This window comes from Coloeus monedula, assembly GCF_965178545.1.
Source record: "Coloeus monedula genome assembly, chromosome: 5".
Taxonomy (NCBI): Eukaryota; Metazoa; Chordata; class Aves; order Passeriformes; family Corvidae; genus Coloeus; species Coloeus monedula.
Genome location: NC_138785.1, coordinates 4,364,741 through 4,378,608, shown reverse-complemented (window position 1 = coordinate 4,378,608; position 13,868 = coordinate 4,364,741). Strand labels below are relative to the sequence as shown.

The following is a 13,868-nucleotide window of genomic DNA, read 5'->3' as shown; positions in this document are numbered from 1 at the left end:
CCCATTGGGCGGTTCAAGAGTCGCGGGCTACTTGAACGGCGCGGGCGGCTCCAGGCGCGCCCGTCCCCGGCCCCGCCGCTCCGGCCCCGCGGTCGCCCCGCTGTCCCCTCCGCTGTGCCTCCCGCTCCTCCTGCAGCCATGCTGGCGGAGCAGGAGAACCAGGAGAACGTGCCCCCGCCGGCGGCCGGCAAAGCCGCGGCGGCGCCGCCCGCCGCCGGCACCCGCGTGGCGCTGGGGCTGCTGCGGGGGGCGCAGCACCGCGCCGGGATCCCGCTGCAGGTGAGGGGGGAGCGGCGGGACGCGGGGGGATGTGGAAGGGGCAGCGCTGGTTCGGCGCGGCGGGAGCTGTCAGGGGCCGGGCGCTGACGGCCGCTCTCCCCACAGGCGGCGCGGGGCGGCTGCGAGGGCCATGGAGCGGCGGCGGGGCTGCAGCAGCATCAGCCCTTCTCCATCCATGTGGACGAGCCCGAGGGGCAGCGGGAGCCGCGGCGGCAGCGGGGCGTCCCGGCGGGGCAGAAGGAGGAGGCGGCGCTGGGGCTGCGTGCGGCCGTGTGTGCCCTGGGGGAGCGGCGGCCCCTGGCCCCCCTGGGCAACGCCATGGAGCTGAGCTTCGGTACGTGACACCCGGGCAGCGCTGCCCGGCCCTGAGCGCCATGTAGGCCGCGTCCCACCTGCTCCCCCCGCAGGGCCCTGCCCCCGGGAAGCGTGGAGGAATTCACCCAGGGAATTTCAGATGTCCAGAGGCAGCTGGAGGGCTGTGGTTTGGGACACGGGCTGGTTTGGTTCCTTTGAGCCTGCCACCAGGATACAACAGCTCTTCAGTCCAGCTGAGCTGCTGTGTTCTTATCCCCTGCTCTTTTAGGCAGTTTTATTCTTTATTACTTTAACTATCAGTACCTCATGAGAGAAGCCAGATTACAGACAACAGCAACCCATAAAGCCTCGCCCTTTGCTACCATTACAGAGTTAGAAGGGGACTTTACCCAGGCAGATCCCAAGATGTAATAGGTTTTTCTCCCAGGTTATACTCTGTAGTGGTTGCAAGTGTTTTGAGCTCTTCCCAGTATGTGAAAAATGAGAACTGCCAGATCCATCTTCTGCAATGCACGTGAATGTCTGAGGGGTGATTTTACTGTGATCCACTTCTGCAGGATCTACAAAAAATTCTGGCATTCGAGCCCTGTTTTAAACCACAGTCTAAGCTTACGGGACCCACATCTATGTAACAAGGTAACACAGGGTCTACTGAGCACTACATAATTGCAACAGAGTTTTCCATCCCTTTATTCTTGGCGGGAAGAAGAGAAAGGGGGAAGGGGAAACTTCCCTGTTGCCGTAACATTTGACTTCTGTAGAGCCTCCTCAACTCCTAGTCCAGCTGACTGAGCCTGCACAAGGTTCCCTGTGCTGTGAGGGAGTGGTGTGATGGTGCCCATTTTAATATGGCTGTTATGCTCTGCTTAGATTCTCCAAGTATTATGGATATTTCAATAACCTCAGAAACAGAAGAGAAAGCACCAAACGTTAATAACGTGCCAGATTATATCAGCGAAATCCATACGTACCTGAGGGAAATGGAGGTGAGCTGCTTTCTCTCTTCTTATTTGCATGGGCTCATGGGGGAAGAGTTTGGGGTGGAGAAATGCATCTGAACATGAGTTACCATGACAGTGACTAAATTAGAGCTTGCTAGAAAGGGAGAAATAAGAGCACAGGACTGGTTTATTGTGATAAAGTTGATTGTGCCATGCGCAAGCTGGAAAGCAAGATTACAGAAATAGAACTTACTGATCCTAAATTCACCAGTGTTTACTTCTGATTTGTTAAGCTGTGATAAATGGAGTTTAAACAGTTGCTTTTCTACCAGCATGTGATCCAAACTCAACTTTATCTGTCATTTAAACCTACAGGTGAAATGCAAGCCTAAAATAGGTTACATGAAGAAGCAACCTGATATCACAAACAACATGCGGGCTATTCTTGTGGACTGGCTGGTGGAAGTTGGAGAAGAATACAAATTACAGAATGAAACTCTGCACTTAGCTGTAAATTACATTGATAGGTTTCTTTCTTCCATGTCTGTTTTGAGAGGAAAACTTCAGCTTGTGGGTACTGCAGCTATGCTGCTCGCATCGTAAGTGAAATTGCTTCATTTCAAGTTCTACCTGCTGGTTTCATACAGATGAAAATCTTGTGGCTGTTGCTGTTCTGTTGCCTAGAGCAGGACTGACTCAGGAGGGCTTCATACTGGGATAAAAATCAGGAGTTATCCACCTAAAAGCTTGGCACTTATCTTTGTAGATTGCCCCTAAAGTGAGGATCCGCTATTTCCAGATGCAGCAGCTGGCATCTAAAGAGTATTTGAGGGAATATGCATAAGGCATGTGAAAAGAAAGTTGTGCTTGCCCCAGTTACTAGGTTAGTGGCTTATTCTGGGGTTTCAGTAACTCCAAGTCCCAAATTCCTTAGTCCTAAGTTGTCATGCTGTTATAGCTCTCTAAATTCAAATTCTGCTGATTCAAGAGCTACTGAACCAACTGCAGCCAACTTGTTTGGCACCAGTGCCCAGCTCCTTCCAAAATCAGAATTTAAATGAGTGTTTCATTAAGTGTTGGTGGTTATCTGCTTTTCTAGTACTCAATTATTTACTCATAAACCTTTCTCCTGGCAGAAAGTTTGAAGAGATCTACCCTCCTGAAGTAGCTGAGTTTGTCTACATCACAGATGACACCTACACGAAGAAGCAGGTCCTAAGGATGGAGCACTTAATTCTGAAGGTTTTGTCATTTGACTTGGCGGCTCCAACAATCAACCAGTTCCTCACCCAGTACTTCCTACACCAGCAGACAGATGCTAAAGTGGAGAGCCTGTCAATGGTATGTAAGAATTATTAGCTCAGCCCATGTAATTAGAGAGTTCTATTGCAGAGATTTATTGCACACACACACATATATATGTGTGTAACATATATACACCTTTTGAATTGTGCTTCTCCAGAAGTAGTGCCCCACTGCTGGAAACTAATACTCCTATTGCTACTTTCTGCTTGACATACTCCATTCTTATCAGAGGCTGGCACTTTTGCCTGGCTAAAGCATGCATCCTTAGTCAGAGCAGGCAGAGATAATGAACTGTAAATTTGGGGTTGTTACACTGCTAGATAGGGGTTTCCCTTTCTCTTAGCTACAGCTGCCACACCTACCCTCCCACACACTTTGGCAAAAAAGGACTTTTGTTTTGGTTTTCCCCTCAACAAGCAGCAAGTTCTAAATCCAGAGGCTAATTTCTAGAGCAGAGCACAGATAACATTTTGTCTTAAGTTATAATAGATCCTATCTGTATGGTAGGTACCAGAGCTCCTAAACAGATGCCTTTGTCTCACTGTGCAAAGGTCAGACCTGACCACACTCTTTCCTTTAGTTCTTACATGTCCCTAAACATAATATGTGCTGGTAAAGCATGTGGTGGAATGCTGTTTGACAGCAGGAGATGCTTAAAGAGAAAGTAAGTGTACACTAATAAAAGCTGTCCTTCCAACTGATGGCAGGATTGGAAGCTTAAGCTGGGGTTCTAATGCAACTGTTAACTTTTGTAGAAGATTATTCCATGTCTTGTTTCCCTTGCAGTACCTGGGAGAGCTGAGCCTAATTGATGCTGATCCTTACCTGAAATACTTGCCATCAGTTATTGCTGCTGCAGCATTCCATCTGGCAGACTACACACTCACTGGACAAACCTGGGTATGTAGCACTCCAGTGTGAGCCTTCACAGGCCTCCATGTGTGTTCAGTGTATTCATACACAGTCCTGAATGCTGGGTCTGGGCTGCAGGAATTGCAGCCCCTCTGTGCTTCTAGCCTGTTAATTAGGGATTGCTCCCCGAGGTATTTGAAAAATGGGATGGGTGAGTAATATGTTTCCAACAGTAAGCTAAAAACTCCACCACTGGTTGTCAGCATAAACAGACAGCAACATTCAAATGTCCCTCTCCCTTTCTTTTTTCCCCTCAGCCTGAATCCCTGTGCAAAGTAACTGGCTACACCCTTGAAGACATCAAGCCTTGCCTCATAGACCTACACAACACCTACCTCAGAGCAGCCCAGCACACACAACAGTCCATACGGGAAAAGTACAAGAGTACCAAGTGAGTATCTGTGGAGATGCTAACATCTGAGTTGTCCATACAGGTAACTGCCTGGTGGGGTGTGGGTGTATCTTTTCAGTCTTCAGGTAGACTTAACTAACCAAATCCACCTCCTCAGTGAAATGGGAACAAGACTCCCTGGGTTTCTTCACGGTGGTTTGTAAAGCAATTACTTGGTGTTCTGTTGCTGTCTGAACTGTCAGGTAGAAACTGGAGGAATTTTCTTGTCATTCCTACAGTTGGTGATACCTAATGCTCCTAAAAATCTGTGTGGGGCATGGCAGCCAACAAGCCCCAGAATGTTTCCTGCCTGGTGGGAAATGTGTTTTGCTGCAGTGAGTTATGCTGCTCTTCGTGGCAGGGAGCACTTGAGCAAAATGATATCCTGCCTCTCTTTTTCCCTCTCTAGGTACCACGGAGTATCGCTCATTGACCCACCAGACACACTAAACTTATTGTAATAATCAAGAGACTGATCTTTTTAACAGATGTATATTACCAGGAAATGATGTACAGTTTTAAACATGGTTTAGGATTCTAGATATGATCACTCAGAATATGAATACAGACTTTGATGACTTCAATTATGAAGTTTAGTTTCATGTGGTTTTAATGTAAATCTTTTGTACATGCAATCTTGTTAAGAGTTTTAGCTGTGTTTTTATCAAAATGTTCTCTTCAGGCACAGAATTAACCATGCAGGCCACATGAAGTCTGAGACTGCTTATCTAATTATAGACTAAATGTTAATATTAGCAGTGCATTATTATAGTAGGGCTTTTTCTCCTTCTGGGTAAGAAATACTTGGACTCCACAGAGTATCCAGTAGCATTTTTATACTGTCTAGTTTAAACTGAGACTTAGCATAGATCCAAAACGTGCCTTAATGGCTACAAAACTGGAAGAAGCTATGGCCGTGAGAACTCCTTGCTGGAACTGACTCATGAGGCTCTTTAGGACATGCCCCAATTGCTATATAATGTAGTGCCAGCTCTTCATCAGGGAAAGGCTGAATGCTCTGCTGCAGGAACTGCACAGTTGAAACTCCTGCACCAGTTCATACCTCGCGCTTCCGCTACGCAGAAAATGGTCTTGCTGTCGGTATTTTCTAGTCCAAGTGTAAAACTGCTACTAATCTAAAACCCATGGAGAGTTCCCACTGATGTGTTGGCTGTCCCAAAAGTCCATTGATGCCTACTGAGAAAATGAGTCCTCAGTCTGCTTGCCTCATACCTCGTTAGGGGTGGTGGAGGGATTAAACTTCAGGGGGGTGAACTGCTGCTCTGCTCTCAAGGGCACGGAATGTCTTCTGGCAGGGATGGGCTGTGTGCAGAGCAGCATGAATTCTGTACACCCCTCATGCTTGGGAGGAGCTTGTGGCACACAACAAAAATGTGCCATATTTTTCCTTAGTTGTGGACCTGTTAGATGAGCAAACTGGCATTTAATCAGCATTAGATCAAGTGAATGTTTACCTTCAGCCTGTGCAAATGGAGTGATGCTGCCCTGTACCTGCTGTTGTTTGTGTGTAAAGCAGCGAGTGCACGGAAGTGGGCCAAATTAAGCCATTTCCAGGTTGGCTAATAAACAGTTTTTTTATCTGATGATGTTAGTGGTTTTGCCAATAGCTTAAAATCACTGAGGTGCAGTACTGCCATCTTCAACTGGCCTTCATTTCTAAAGCCTTTTGGCAAGGGCTGCCCTGTGAAACCTGTGCCTCTGACCTGAAGTTGAGTCAAGGCTGTCTCTGGTTATCTGGGCACCCAGCAGTATAAGCTCCTCACACATGTCCAACAGCTCTTAGGGTGTGGGCTATTTGAAATAATTTCTTTAATATCCTCATCTGTCAGGCTGAGAAGCAGGTGCTACTAAGACACAACTCTGTTTCACCGCAGCAACTACAAAGTTACTACAGAGCTCCCACCCTCGTGCTGCTGCCGGAGCCTTCCCTGAACCACCTCAATTACAAAACCAATGGAGCCGAGTGGTGATCAAAAATCTGGTCAAAATATGCAGCAGAAGTGGCCTTTTTGGCCAATCTGAGCTTCTTAGGATGCACTTGGACTTTTATGCATTGTCTGATGGCTAATGAGGAACCATATTTCATTGGCCAACAGCCTTTATTTAGATTAATTTCAGTAGGCTGCCACTGAAATGTTAAAATGAACTTGGGACAGCCTGTGCAGTGTATCATGTCTGGTGCTTGGGGTTGGAAACACTTTAACCTTGCAGGAGATGGAGTTTATACAGGGAGGAATGTGTTTTTCACTGTTTCTGACCTTGGAAGGGTAACTGGCAGTGCTGACTGGCAGCGATTACTTGAAGATAACAGGCCACAGTGCTCTTCCTGGGAAACTGGGTTCTGCCTTCCCCTTCCTTTCTGTGGTGTATTCCAAGACCATTGAGAAATATGAACATTAGAGGGTAATTTAAAGCAAGCTTATTAATTATTTTCTCCAGAAAAAAAGTAGCAATACTTAGGTGAAAGGACTTCAGTGGGTTTTAGTATTAACTTGGTGCTTAATCAAAGAGCTGTGCTCAAGTTTCAATGGAGGTTGTTCCCTTACTGTTCCCATAGCACAGAGAAAAATTCTTCCACGCTCCCTGAGCTTTATATTCACCATTATCCACATGACTTCCTCTGCAGCCTAACAAAAAATCTTCAGTCAGGAGGTGGCATTTCTGCCCAGCATGACAAGTTCCTCCTTTCTCAGGGCAGCTCTTGCTTGTGCTCATAAGTACTGTCTTTTTCCACCTTCTCATTTTCCAAAGTTAATATGGGACAATTCCAGCTTTTCCTTCTAAGCTTTGAACAAAATATCCCAGGTTGTACTGTACTACTGCTAAGCCTATCCAGGTTAACTCCTAGGCCTTTCCAACTAAAGGCTCTAAAGAATGTAGGGATGAGATGTTATGTGGGAAGAGGGAAAGAGCAGTACAAAAAAATACTGTTCTATTTTCTGAAGAAGTTTACAGTCTTGTGGTACTACAGAATTAAGAAGGAGCTGCATCTTCACCCATTTTTGTACTCAGGACGGTGACTTTGGGTTGGAAGAACTTGACACTAAGAAAATGCACTGGTTTAGCTCCTGGAGAAAAGAGGTTTTGTGTGTTGGTCCCTTTCTGAAAGAGCACAACTTTGATTCAAGCTTTGCCTGGCTGGGAGCAATTTGATTATATATGGGTTTTTTTCTTACATTAAGTTCTTAACCTGGTTTGGGGAACGTAAAATCTGCAACAGTAACTTCTCTCCTGTTCACAGCTCATGTAACACTGAGGTCACCTGTAAAATAGCCCTGCTTCACTCTGTAAATATGTGTGTGTTTCCAGTGTCACTTGTTTGCAAACAAAGCGCCCAGATCAGGTATTTTGGAATCCCCCTTGTCTCTTTGTTTTGCCTGATCCTAAATTCAGAGCATAACTCTTTGCATATAGTTCAAGAAGCATTCCTGTCTGTTGCATGTAATATTTAATTAAACTTTTTAAGAAACTCCACTGAAGTTCTGTGCTAGTTTGTGAAGTCCATGCATTTCTGGTGATTTTTGCACGAAGCAGTTTGAGTACAAGGTAAGGTGTGGAGTAACAGGGGCAAGATGGTTTTAATCACAGCACATTTGATTTTCCCCTGTAAAGAAAGCTGAACTAGGTGAGTTTCTCTGCAGTTCTGCTGGGATTTCAGTTACAGGCACCATTTTTTATTTAAATCTGTGTACAATAGTTTTAACATATATATAAAAGCAGAACCAGATATTGGAAGGGGAAGAAATAAAATTATCTACAAAAATAAGCTCAGTAATAATACACCAAAATCCATATTATACAGCATTCCTGCAGGAGGGATGACTGCTTTAACGAGATGTTCTCTTCTTTCTTCTCCTTTTGTTAAATGCTTTCTTACTTGAATTTTCTTGTTTGGAGCTGGTCTGTGTTCTGTCAGTAAACAACAGTTGCATCAGAGAAACTTACTGAATAGCTTTACTATTTCATAAGAACACAGACTGATTATCCATAACTTGGCAACCTCCCACTGCACTTGGTGCCAAGCGTTTCCATGGCTCGTGCAGGGATACAGCAGCAGATCTCGCTTCTCAACATCAGCTCTAGTGCAGCACATTGAATCTCTGCAGCAGCTCTAAGGAGCCACTGATTGAGATCCACTTTTATGTTCTCACTCCCTTTGGAAGGACTAGAATGAGTCAAATACCCATAACCATTTCAGATGGCTGCTGACTAGCCAGGCTCTGGCCTCTCAGGACAGAAGGCCAGAGATTTAGCCTAGATTTAAACTTCCTTGTTCTCAGCTATATCTGTACTCCCTTTGATCAACTGAAACCTTTCCTGGCCTTGCCAATATCCTGTCCTTCCTGGAAATACTCCTTACAAACTCCTTTCCCCCCCTAATTCCACTTGCTGGTTACCTTGTCTTCCTTGGTAGCTCCTGTGGTTCCAGAATGACAACTTCTTCCTCCTCGCTGTCAGACAGTACAATGGGTTCATCTAAAAAACACACAAACCCCACCATCCCCAAAACAGTGATCAGTTTTGTACAAACGACTCCTGTAATTAATAACCACAGTATTTTAAAAGAAACATTCAGAGGGGTTTCTGATTCATTTGTAGCCCTCCCTATACTACAGAAATCAAGTTTTTAAGAGAATTACCAGGTCAAGTGAATTAGCAAATGTGCAAAGTGGCTACAATTGTTTTACTTCCTCAGGACCTTTCACATTCTAATTCTAAACTGTTATTGAAATGATGTAACAAGATCTAATATTAAGAAAAACAAATACTTACCATTCTTCGTTTCCTTCCTTGTACTTGTATCCTCAGTTTCCACTTTCTCACATTCAAAAGCAGCTGCCTCACTGTCACCTTCCTCTTCTGCTGCTTCTTCCTTCTCAGATTCTTCAAGGTCCCCCCAGGAGCTCTCTATTCCTTCCCCAATTTGGGCTGTCCCAGGAGTGTGCAATACTGGATTGGCAAAACTGCAGGAGTTAAGAAAAATCTTGGTGTTTGCTGGTAAAATTCTTTGTATTCTGAGCAAACCAGGCAAGGAATTAAAAGCACAGAGAACCAAAACCAGTATGATGATGATGATGTTTCCTCGGAAGGATATATGGCTACCTAAAGAACGAGGAATCCTAGATGTATGTTTAGCCTGGTTTTCTCCTGAGTAATACCCAGGAAAAGATACACTTCAGCAGGAGGGTCAGCTTTAGCGATGATTTCTCCAGCTTGCTCTTCCACGTCATTGGTGTCCACAGCAGCACTCTCCATTTTGAAGGCAGTGATCCTTTGGTTGGGTATCGATTCTGCGAAGCCGAACTTCCCGCCTTCTTTCCTGGTCATTCAGTGACAGACACTATTTCAGAATAACCCAAAAATGGTTTCTCTTTTCGAGTTCAAATTTAAATGTTTGCTATTCAAAACAAACACAAGTGAAGACAATTTGCTGTTGAAACCACAAGCTGACATTAGTTTTTACTACATTTCTTAAAAGCACCCATTTCTGTCCCTTCCCAAAGCACTCACCTGGCTTTTTGGTCATTTTCCAAGGCTTTCTGAATCAGTTCTGTTATTTCTGCGACCTTAACAGCTGTTATTTTACTGCATCTCAGAATCTGTTTGTTACACATACAAAAAACAGTTTACAACCAGGAAAGCAAAAAGTTTTTAACTGAAACTGTAGAGCATCACAAGAATCACAAACATTTAAATCACAGGAATCTCTCAAAGTATGGCACCTTATTATGAGGGACTGGATTCACTTAGAGTTATGCAAAAGCTTAATACAAGCCTCTAGCTCTCCCTCAGAGTACAAGTGGAAATAATTTGCAGGCTTTCTCAGCCAAATCACAGGGAAAAAATAAAAATACCAAAAACTATGCATTTTCTACATCCGTTCTGCAGCATGGTACACAGTACTATGCTCTTCTACTAGGACTAAAACTACACCATCTTTTCCGATAAAATCAGACAGTTAATTGGTTTCTTAGCTTCCAAATGCCATGGATATTTCCATATCAAGACTGCAGCACAGGAACCAGTTTATATACCACAGAAGGACTGGTCAAGGCAAAGGTTTACCTGATCCTGCACCAGCATAACCACTCCACTGGACTGGATGGTACAAATTTCATGGTGTTTATTCATGGCAATTACAAGGAGCCCATCCATCACCCGCTCCTCACGTTCAGTTGGATCCACCAATAAATAGGTCCTAGAATCAAGTTTTGAAATATAGGCAACAGTAGAAATTCGAGGCAACTTACTACCCTTAATTAAACAAAGGAGTTGGTTTGCATATTAGTAACTATGGGTATAACAAGACTTATACCCCTTATATGAGTACATAAGACCTCGAAATCTTACCCTTGATGGAAGAAGGCGAAACTGACACAAATGGGCATGTGGTGGATACTCAAGGGGACAGGGTCACGTTCCTCAGGAGTGTACTTGGAAAGGAATTGGCCCAGAATACAGTTATTTATGAAACTCAATTTCAAAATGACAAAGAAATTTAAGGAAATTAAAAAAAACCCAAACCAACTCACCACAGTTACTTCCTCTCCTTGCACAGACACATCTGGTCTGCGAAAATGACACAGAGCTACAATCCCTGCTATGCTGGCAGCATCAGTGATGTTGCCATCATGGTTTAACAGGTGCATGTCCAGCCGAACTTGCCAAACCTGAGAAAAATACAAAAAATACAAAGCTGCTTGATTCTACATAAGTTAATTTTTTTTCAAAACTAGTTCAATTTTTTTTGAGCCATAAAAAGAAGCAGCATATATTCTTTAGGTCTTTGCTTAAGAAGATGAGAGATCTTGGCATATTCCAAGACACCCACTGTGCCAGATTTAATTATGACAAAATATGTAGCACTTCAGCACAATTCAAGCATCATTCTGCAGGGTCCCGGGTACTTCAGAAAGCCTACGTAGTCATGCAAGTTAAAAATACCTGTCAAGGCAGATGTGTGGATCTTTAACCTAAAATCAGCATTTCTTTCCAACACAAGAAACAGGCCAAGTTAAAATTGGACTACACGAATCTTTTACCAGGAACTAGGAGGTTTTCCTACCTTTTCACCAGCAACAACGCAGAGAGATTCAGTGTCAATGCATTTGGAATCTCTGAAGCATCGCTCCAATAGTCTGTTCAGTGACACCAATAACTCCGATTGCCTGTTGGAACGAAATCAACCCAAACTTAACATGGTTACAGTCGCTTTTATGCCATCCTTGTTTAGTCCTTTTAAGACAGCTACTTTACCTGCCAGGCTCCAGCCCAGGTGCAGCCATGGGTGAGAGCTCCAGATTAAAGAAGAGCACACCTTCTGTGGGCCGATTGGGCTTGGGGGCAACGAGTTCACAGGAGACCTGTGCAAGAACCCTGCCAAGGTAAATAAAGCACCAAGTCACAGAACGCATCAGGAAGAATCTAGAGATGAAACACACATGTGGGAAAAAAAGCGTGTGTTTAGGGTTTTAGTTTGTAATTCTCACTCCTGACAGTCTCTTGTTCAATGCCTGTCATACACATTTAAACTCTGGTCAACACTGAAAGAACCAAATGTAGGAATTAGAACACACTCCTGTCTTTTAAGCCTAAAAACTGACTCGAACATGTGAGAAACTGTGATGAAATATTTATATAAGTGCATGTATTTCACTTTTCCACAGCGAATAAAGGGTCGCTTGGTTAGTGGAAGAATGCAAAATGCGAGGTCAGTGAATAAAGGGATGAAAACTTGGGAATAATTTTGCATTTTATAAATTATTTGTAATTAAAATCATCACGGAAACCCCATCCCTTTCCCACTTCCTTCCTTTCCATCGTCTCCTCTTTGCTCCTACCCTTGAAATACTACGACTTTAAGGCTTGAAAGGTTACAATATGTTTACAGTGATCTCTGCAGGTTTGGGAACCTCAGGTTTTATTCAACCCGGGGCCCGCGGCCGAGCCCCCGCGCTCACCTGGTCCTGCCCAGCTCCACGATGCAGCAGCCGCGGTCGGCGCCGAAGGAGACGCGGATGTTCCGATAGTCGTAGCATTGCCTCCCGTCCAGGCGCTGCGGGAACACACAGACAAGGACACACACATGGAGCGGGTCAGTGCGCCATGCCCGGCATGCGATGGGACGGGGAGGGGCGGACCCGGGGACAGCCGCGCTCCCCGGACGGCGGGGAAGGGGATCGGGGAAGGGGATCGGGAAAGGGAAAGGGGCAGGGAGGGGGGATGCCGGCGCCGCACCTTCTTCTCCTGGATGGCGCGCAGGAGGAAGCGCCGCTCGCAGTTGGAGAGCGGCGTCGCCTTCATGGCCGCGCCGTGAGGGGGCAGCGCGCGGAGACGGGGAGCGCGCGCGTCATCGCCGCGCGCCGCGCGTGCCCAGCCCGCACGCGCCGCGCTCCCGCCCTCGGGCGTGTCCCCTCGGGGCGGCCGCTTCCATGGCGAGCGTGTTCCAGGGCCCAAACAGCGTTTGAAAAACTCTGTTCCTGCTATCCGACCCAAACCTGCCCCGTCTCAGCTTCATGCTGTTTCCTCGAGTCCTGTCCCTGGTCACCAGAGTGCAGAGATCGGCACCTGCCCCTCGGCTCCCCTGCCCTGAGGATGCCGAGGTCTCCCCTCAGTCTCCTCCAGCTGGACAGACCAAGTGCCCTCAGCCGCTCCCCACGCGGCTTCCCCTCCAGACCCTTCACCATCCTCGTGCTCTCCAGTAGCTTAGTGTCTTTTCCATATTGTGGTGCCCAAAACTGCACACAGCACCCGAGGAGAAGCCGCACCACTGCAGGGTGTGCACCTCAGCCGTGAGGCGGCACATAAGGGACAGAGGCTGCGAGGGCTGATGCCGGAGTGCCAGTCGTCGGGAAAGCCATCTGGAATTTAAAACAAACAAACAAACATGCATGCCTGACATTTCGAGTAGTTAACCATATTGTGGTGCCCAGCCCTCAAGGTGCGGATGCCCTGCAGCCCCCAGGAAACAGCCGAGCTGGTAGCACGAACAAGGCGATCAGTGCTGCGTGCAAAAATGCAGCCAAGACATTCAGTCTGGCAGAACAACATCCCTCCCTGGTGTTCTGAAACATTGCCCGTAAGTAAAAAGGCCTTTCCAAGTGGCTTTTATGCTCAGTTTGAGCTAAAACGAGAAAATCGATTGTCTTCCCACCGACATTAAACCCCAGACACTGACATTTTCCAAACAAGTGTTGAAATTTCTCAGTTATGCTGTCTGTTCAACCCTTGTAAACACACTGCAGTTCTAGTGCAAACTATGATGTAAGTCATGTTTCTGAAACTCCCAAGTTTGTGCTAGTGAGGACAAGTGCTGTCTGATTTTCCCAGGCTGGTTTTATATTTTCAGTTTAGAATAAATGAATATAGTCACAAATATTTGGCGTACAACAATATTGATGAGATTATAGGAGGACACTATTTCTCCAAGGATAAAAATAAGCAAATAGTCCTTGGAGTTTTACTGGCAATCTTTATGTGGAAATTCTGTCTGATTTTACTTTTTTGTTGTGTGAATTTGGTGACAATATTCATTAGTGAAGACTTGGGGTTAAATTCTCTAACTCTTCGATTTACTATCAGCAAATTAGGAGGGTTTTTATTGTGTGTGGGAGCCTTCCAAACTGTGTTACTCTTCATCAATTACAAAAAAATGTCAATTTGAGCATATGTTGAAATTTCTGCTTGAGGTAGAGTGGGAAAAA

General features: G+C 45.5%; 2 protein-coding genes across 2 annotated transcripts; one reads left to right on the top strand and one right to left on the bottom strand.

The window, feature by feature from the left end:
- Positions 1-138: 138 nt before the first annotated feature.
- CCNA2 (cyclin A2) lies at positions 139-4,604 on the top strand (the record flags this gene model as incomplete). The annotated part of the gene is made up of 8 exons (XM_082281261.1): positions 139-279; positions 385-613; positions 1,465-1,580; positions 1,911-2,134; positions 2,672-2,876; positions 3,627-3,740; positions 4,010-4,143; positions 4,553-4,604. 8 exons carry the CDS (start codon positions 139-141, stop codon positions 4,602-4,604), a joined length of 1,215 nt encoding a protein of 404 aa, XP_082137387.1.
- A 3,207-nt stretch (positions 4,605-7,811) lies between these two features.
- On the bottom strand, positions 7,812-12,496 carry EXOSC9 (exosome component 9). The gene is made up of 12 exons (XM_082282256.1): positions 12,403-12,496; positions 12,126-12,220; positions 11,422-11,541; positions 11,231-11,333; positions 10,698-10,835; positions 10,516-10,598; positions 10,231-10,363; positions 9,676-9,764; positions 9,338-9,484; positions 8,938-9,128; positions 8,562-8,640; positions 7,812-8,073 (listed from the first exon to the last, which is right to left on the bottom strand). The coding sequence occupies exons 1-12, from the start codon at positions 12,466-12,468 to the stop codon at positions 7,992-7,994; spliced, it is 1,326 nt and encodes a 441-aa protein (XP_082138382.1). The 5' UTR covers positions 12,469-12,496; the 3' UTR covers positions 7,812-7,991.
- Between the last annotated feature and the right edge of the window lie 1,372 nt (positions 12,497-13,868).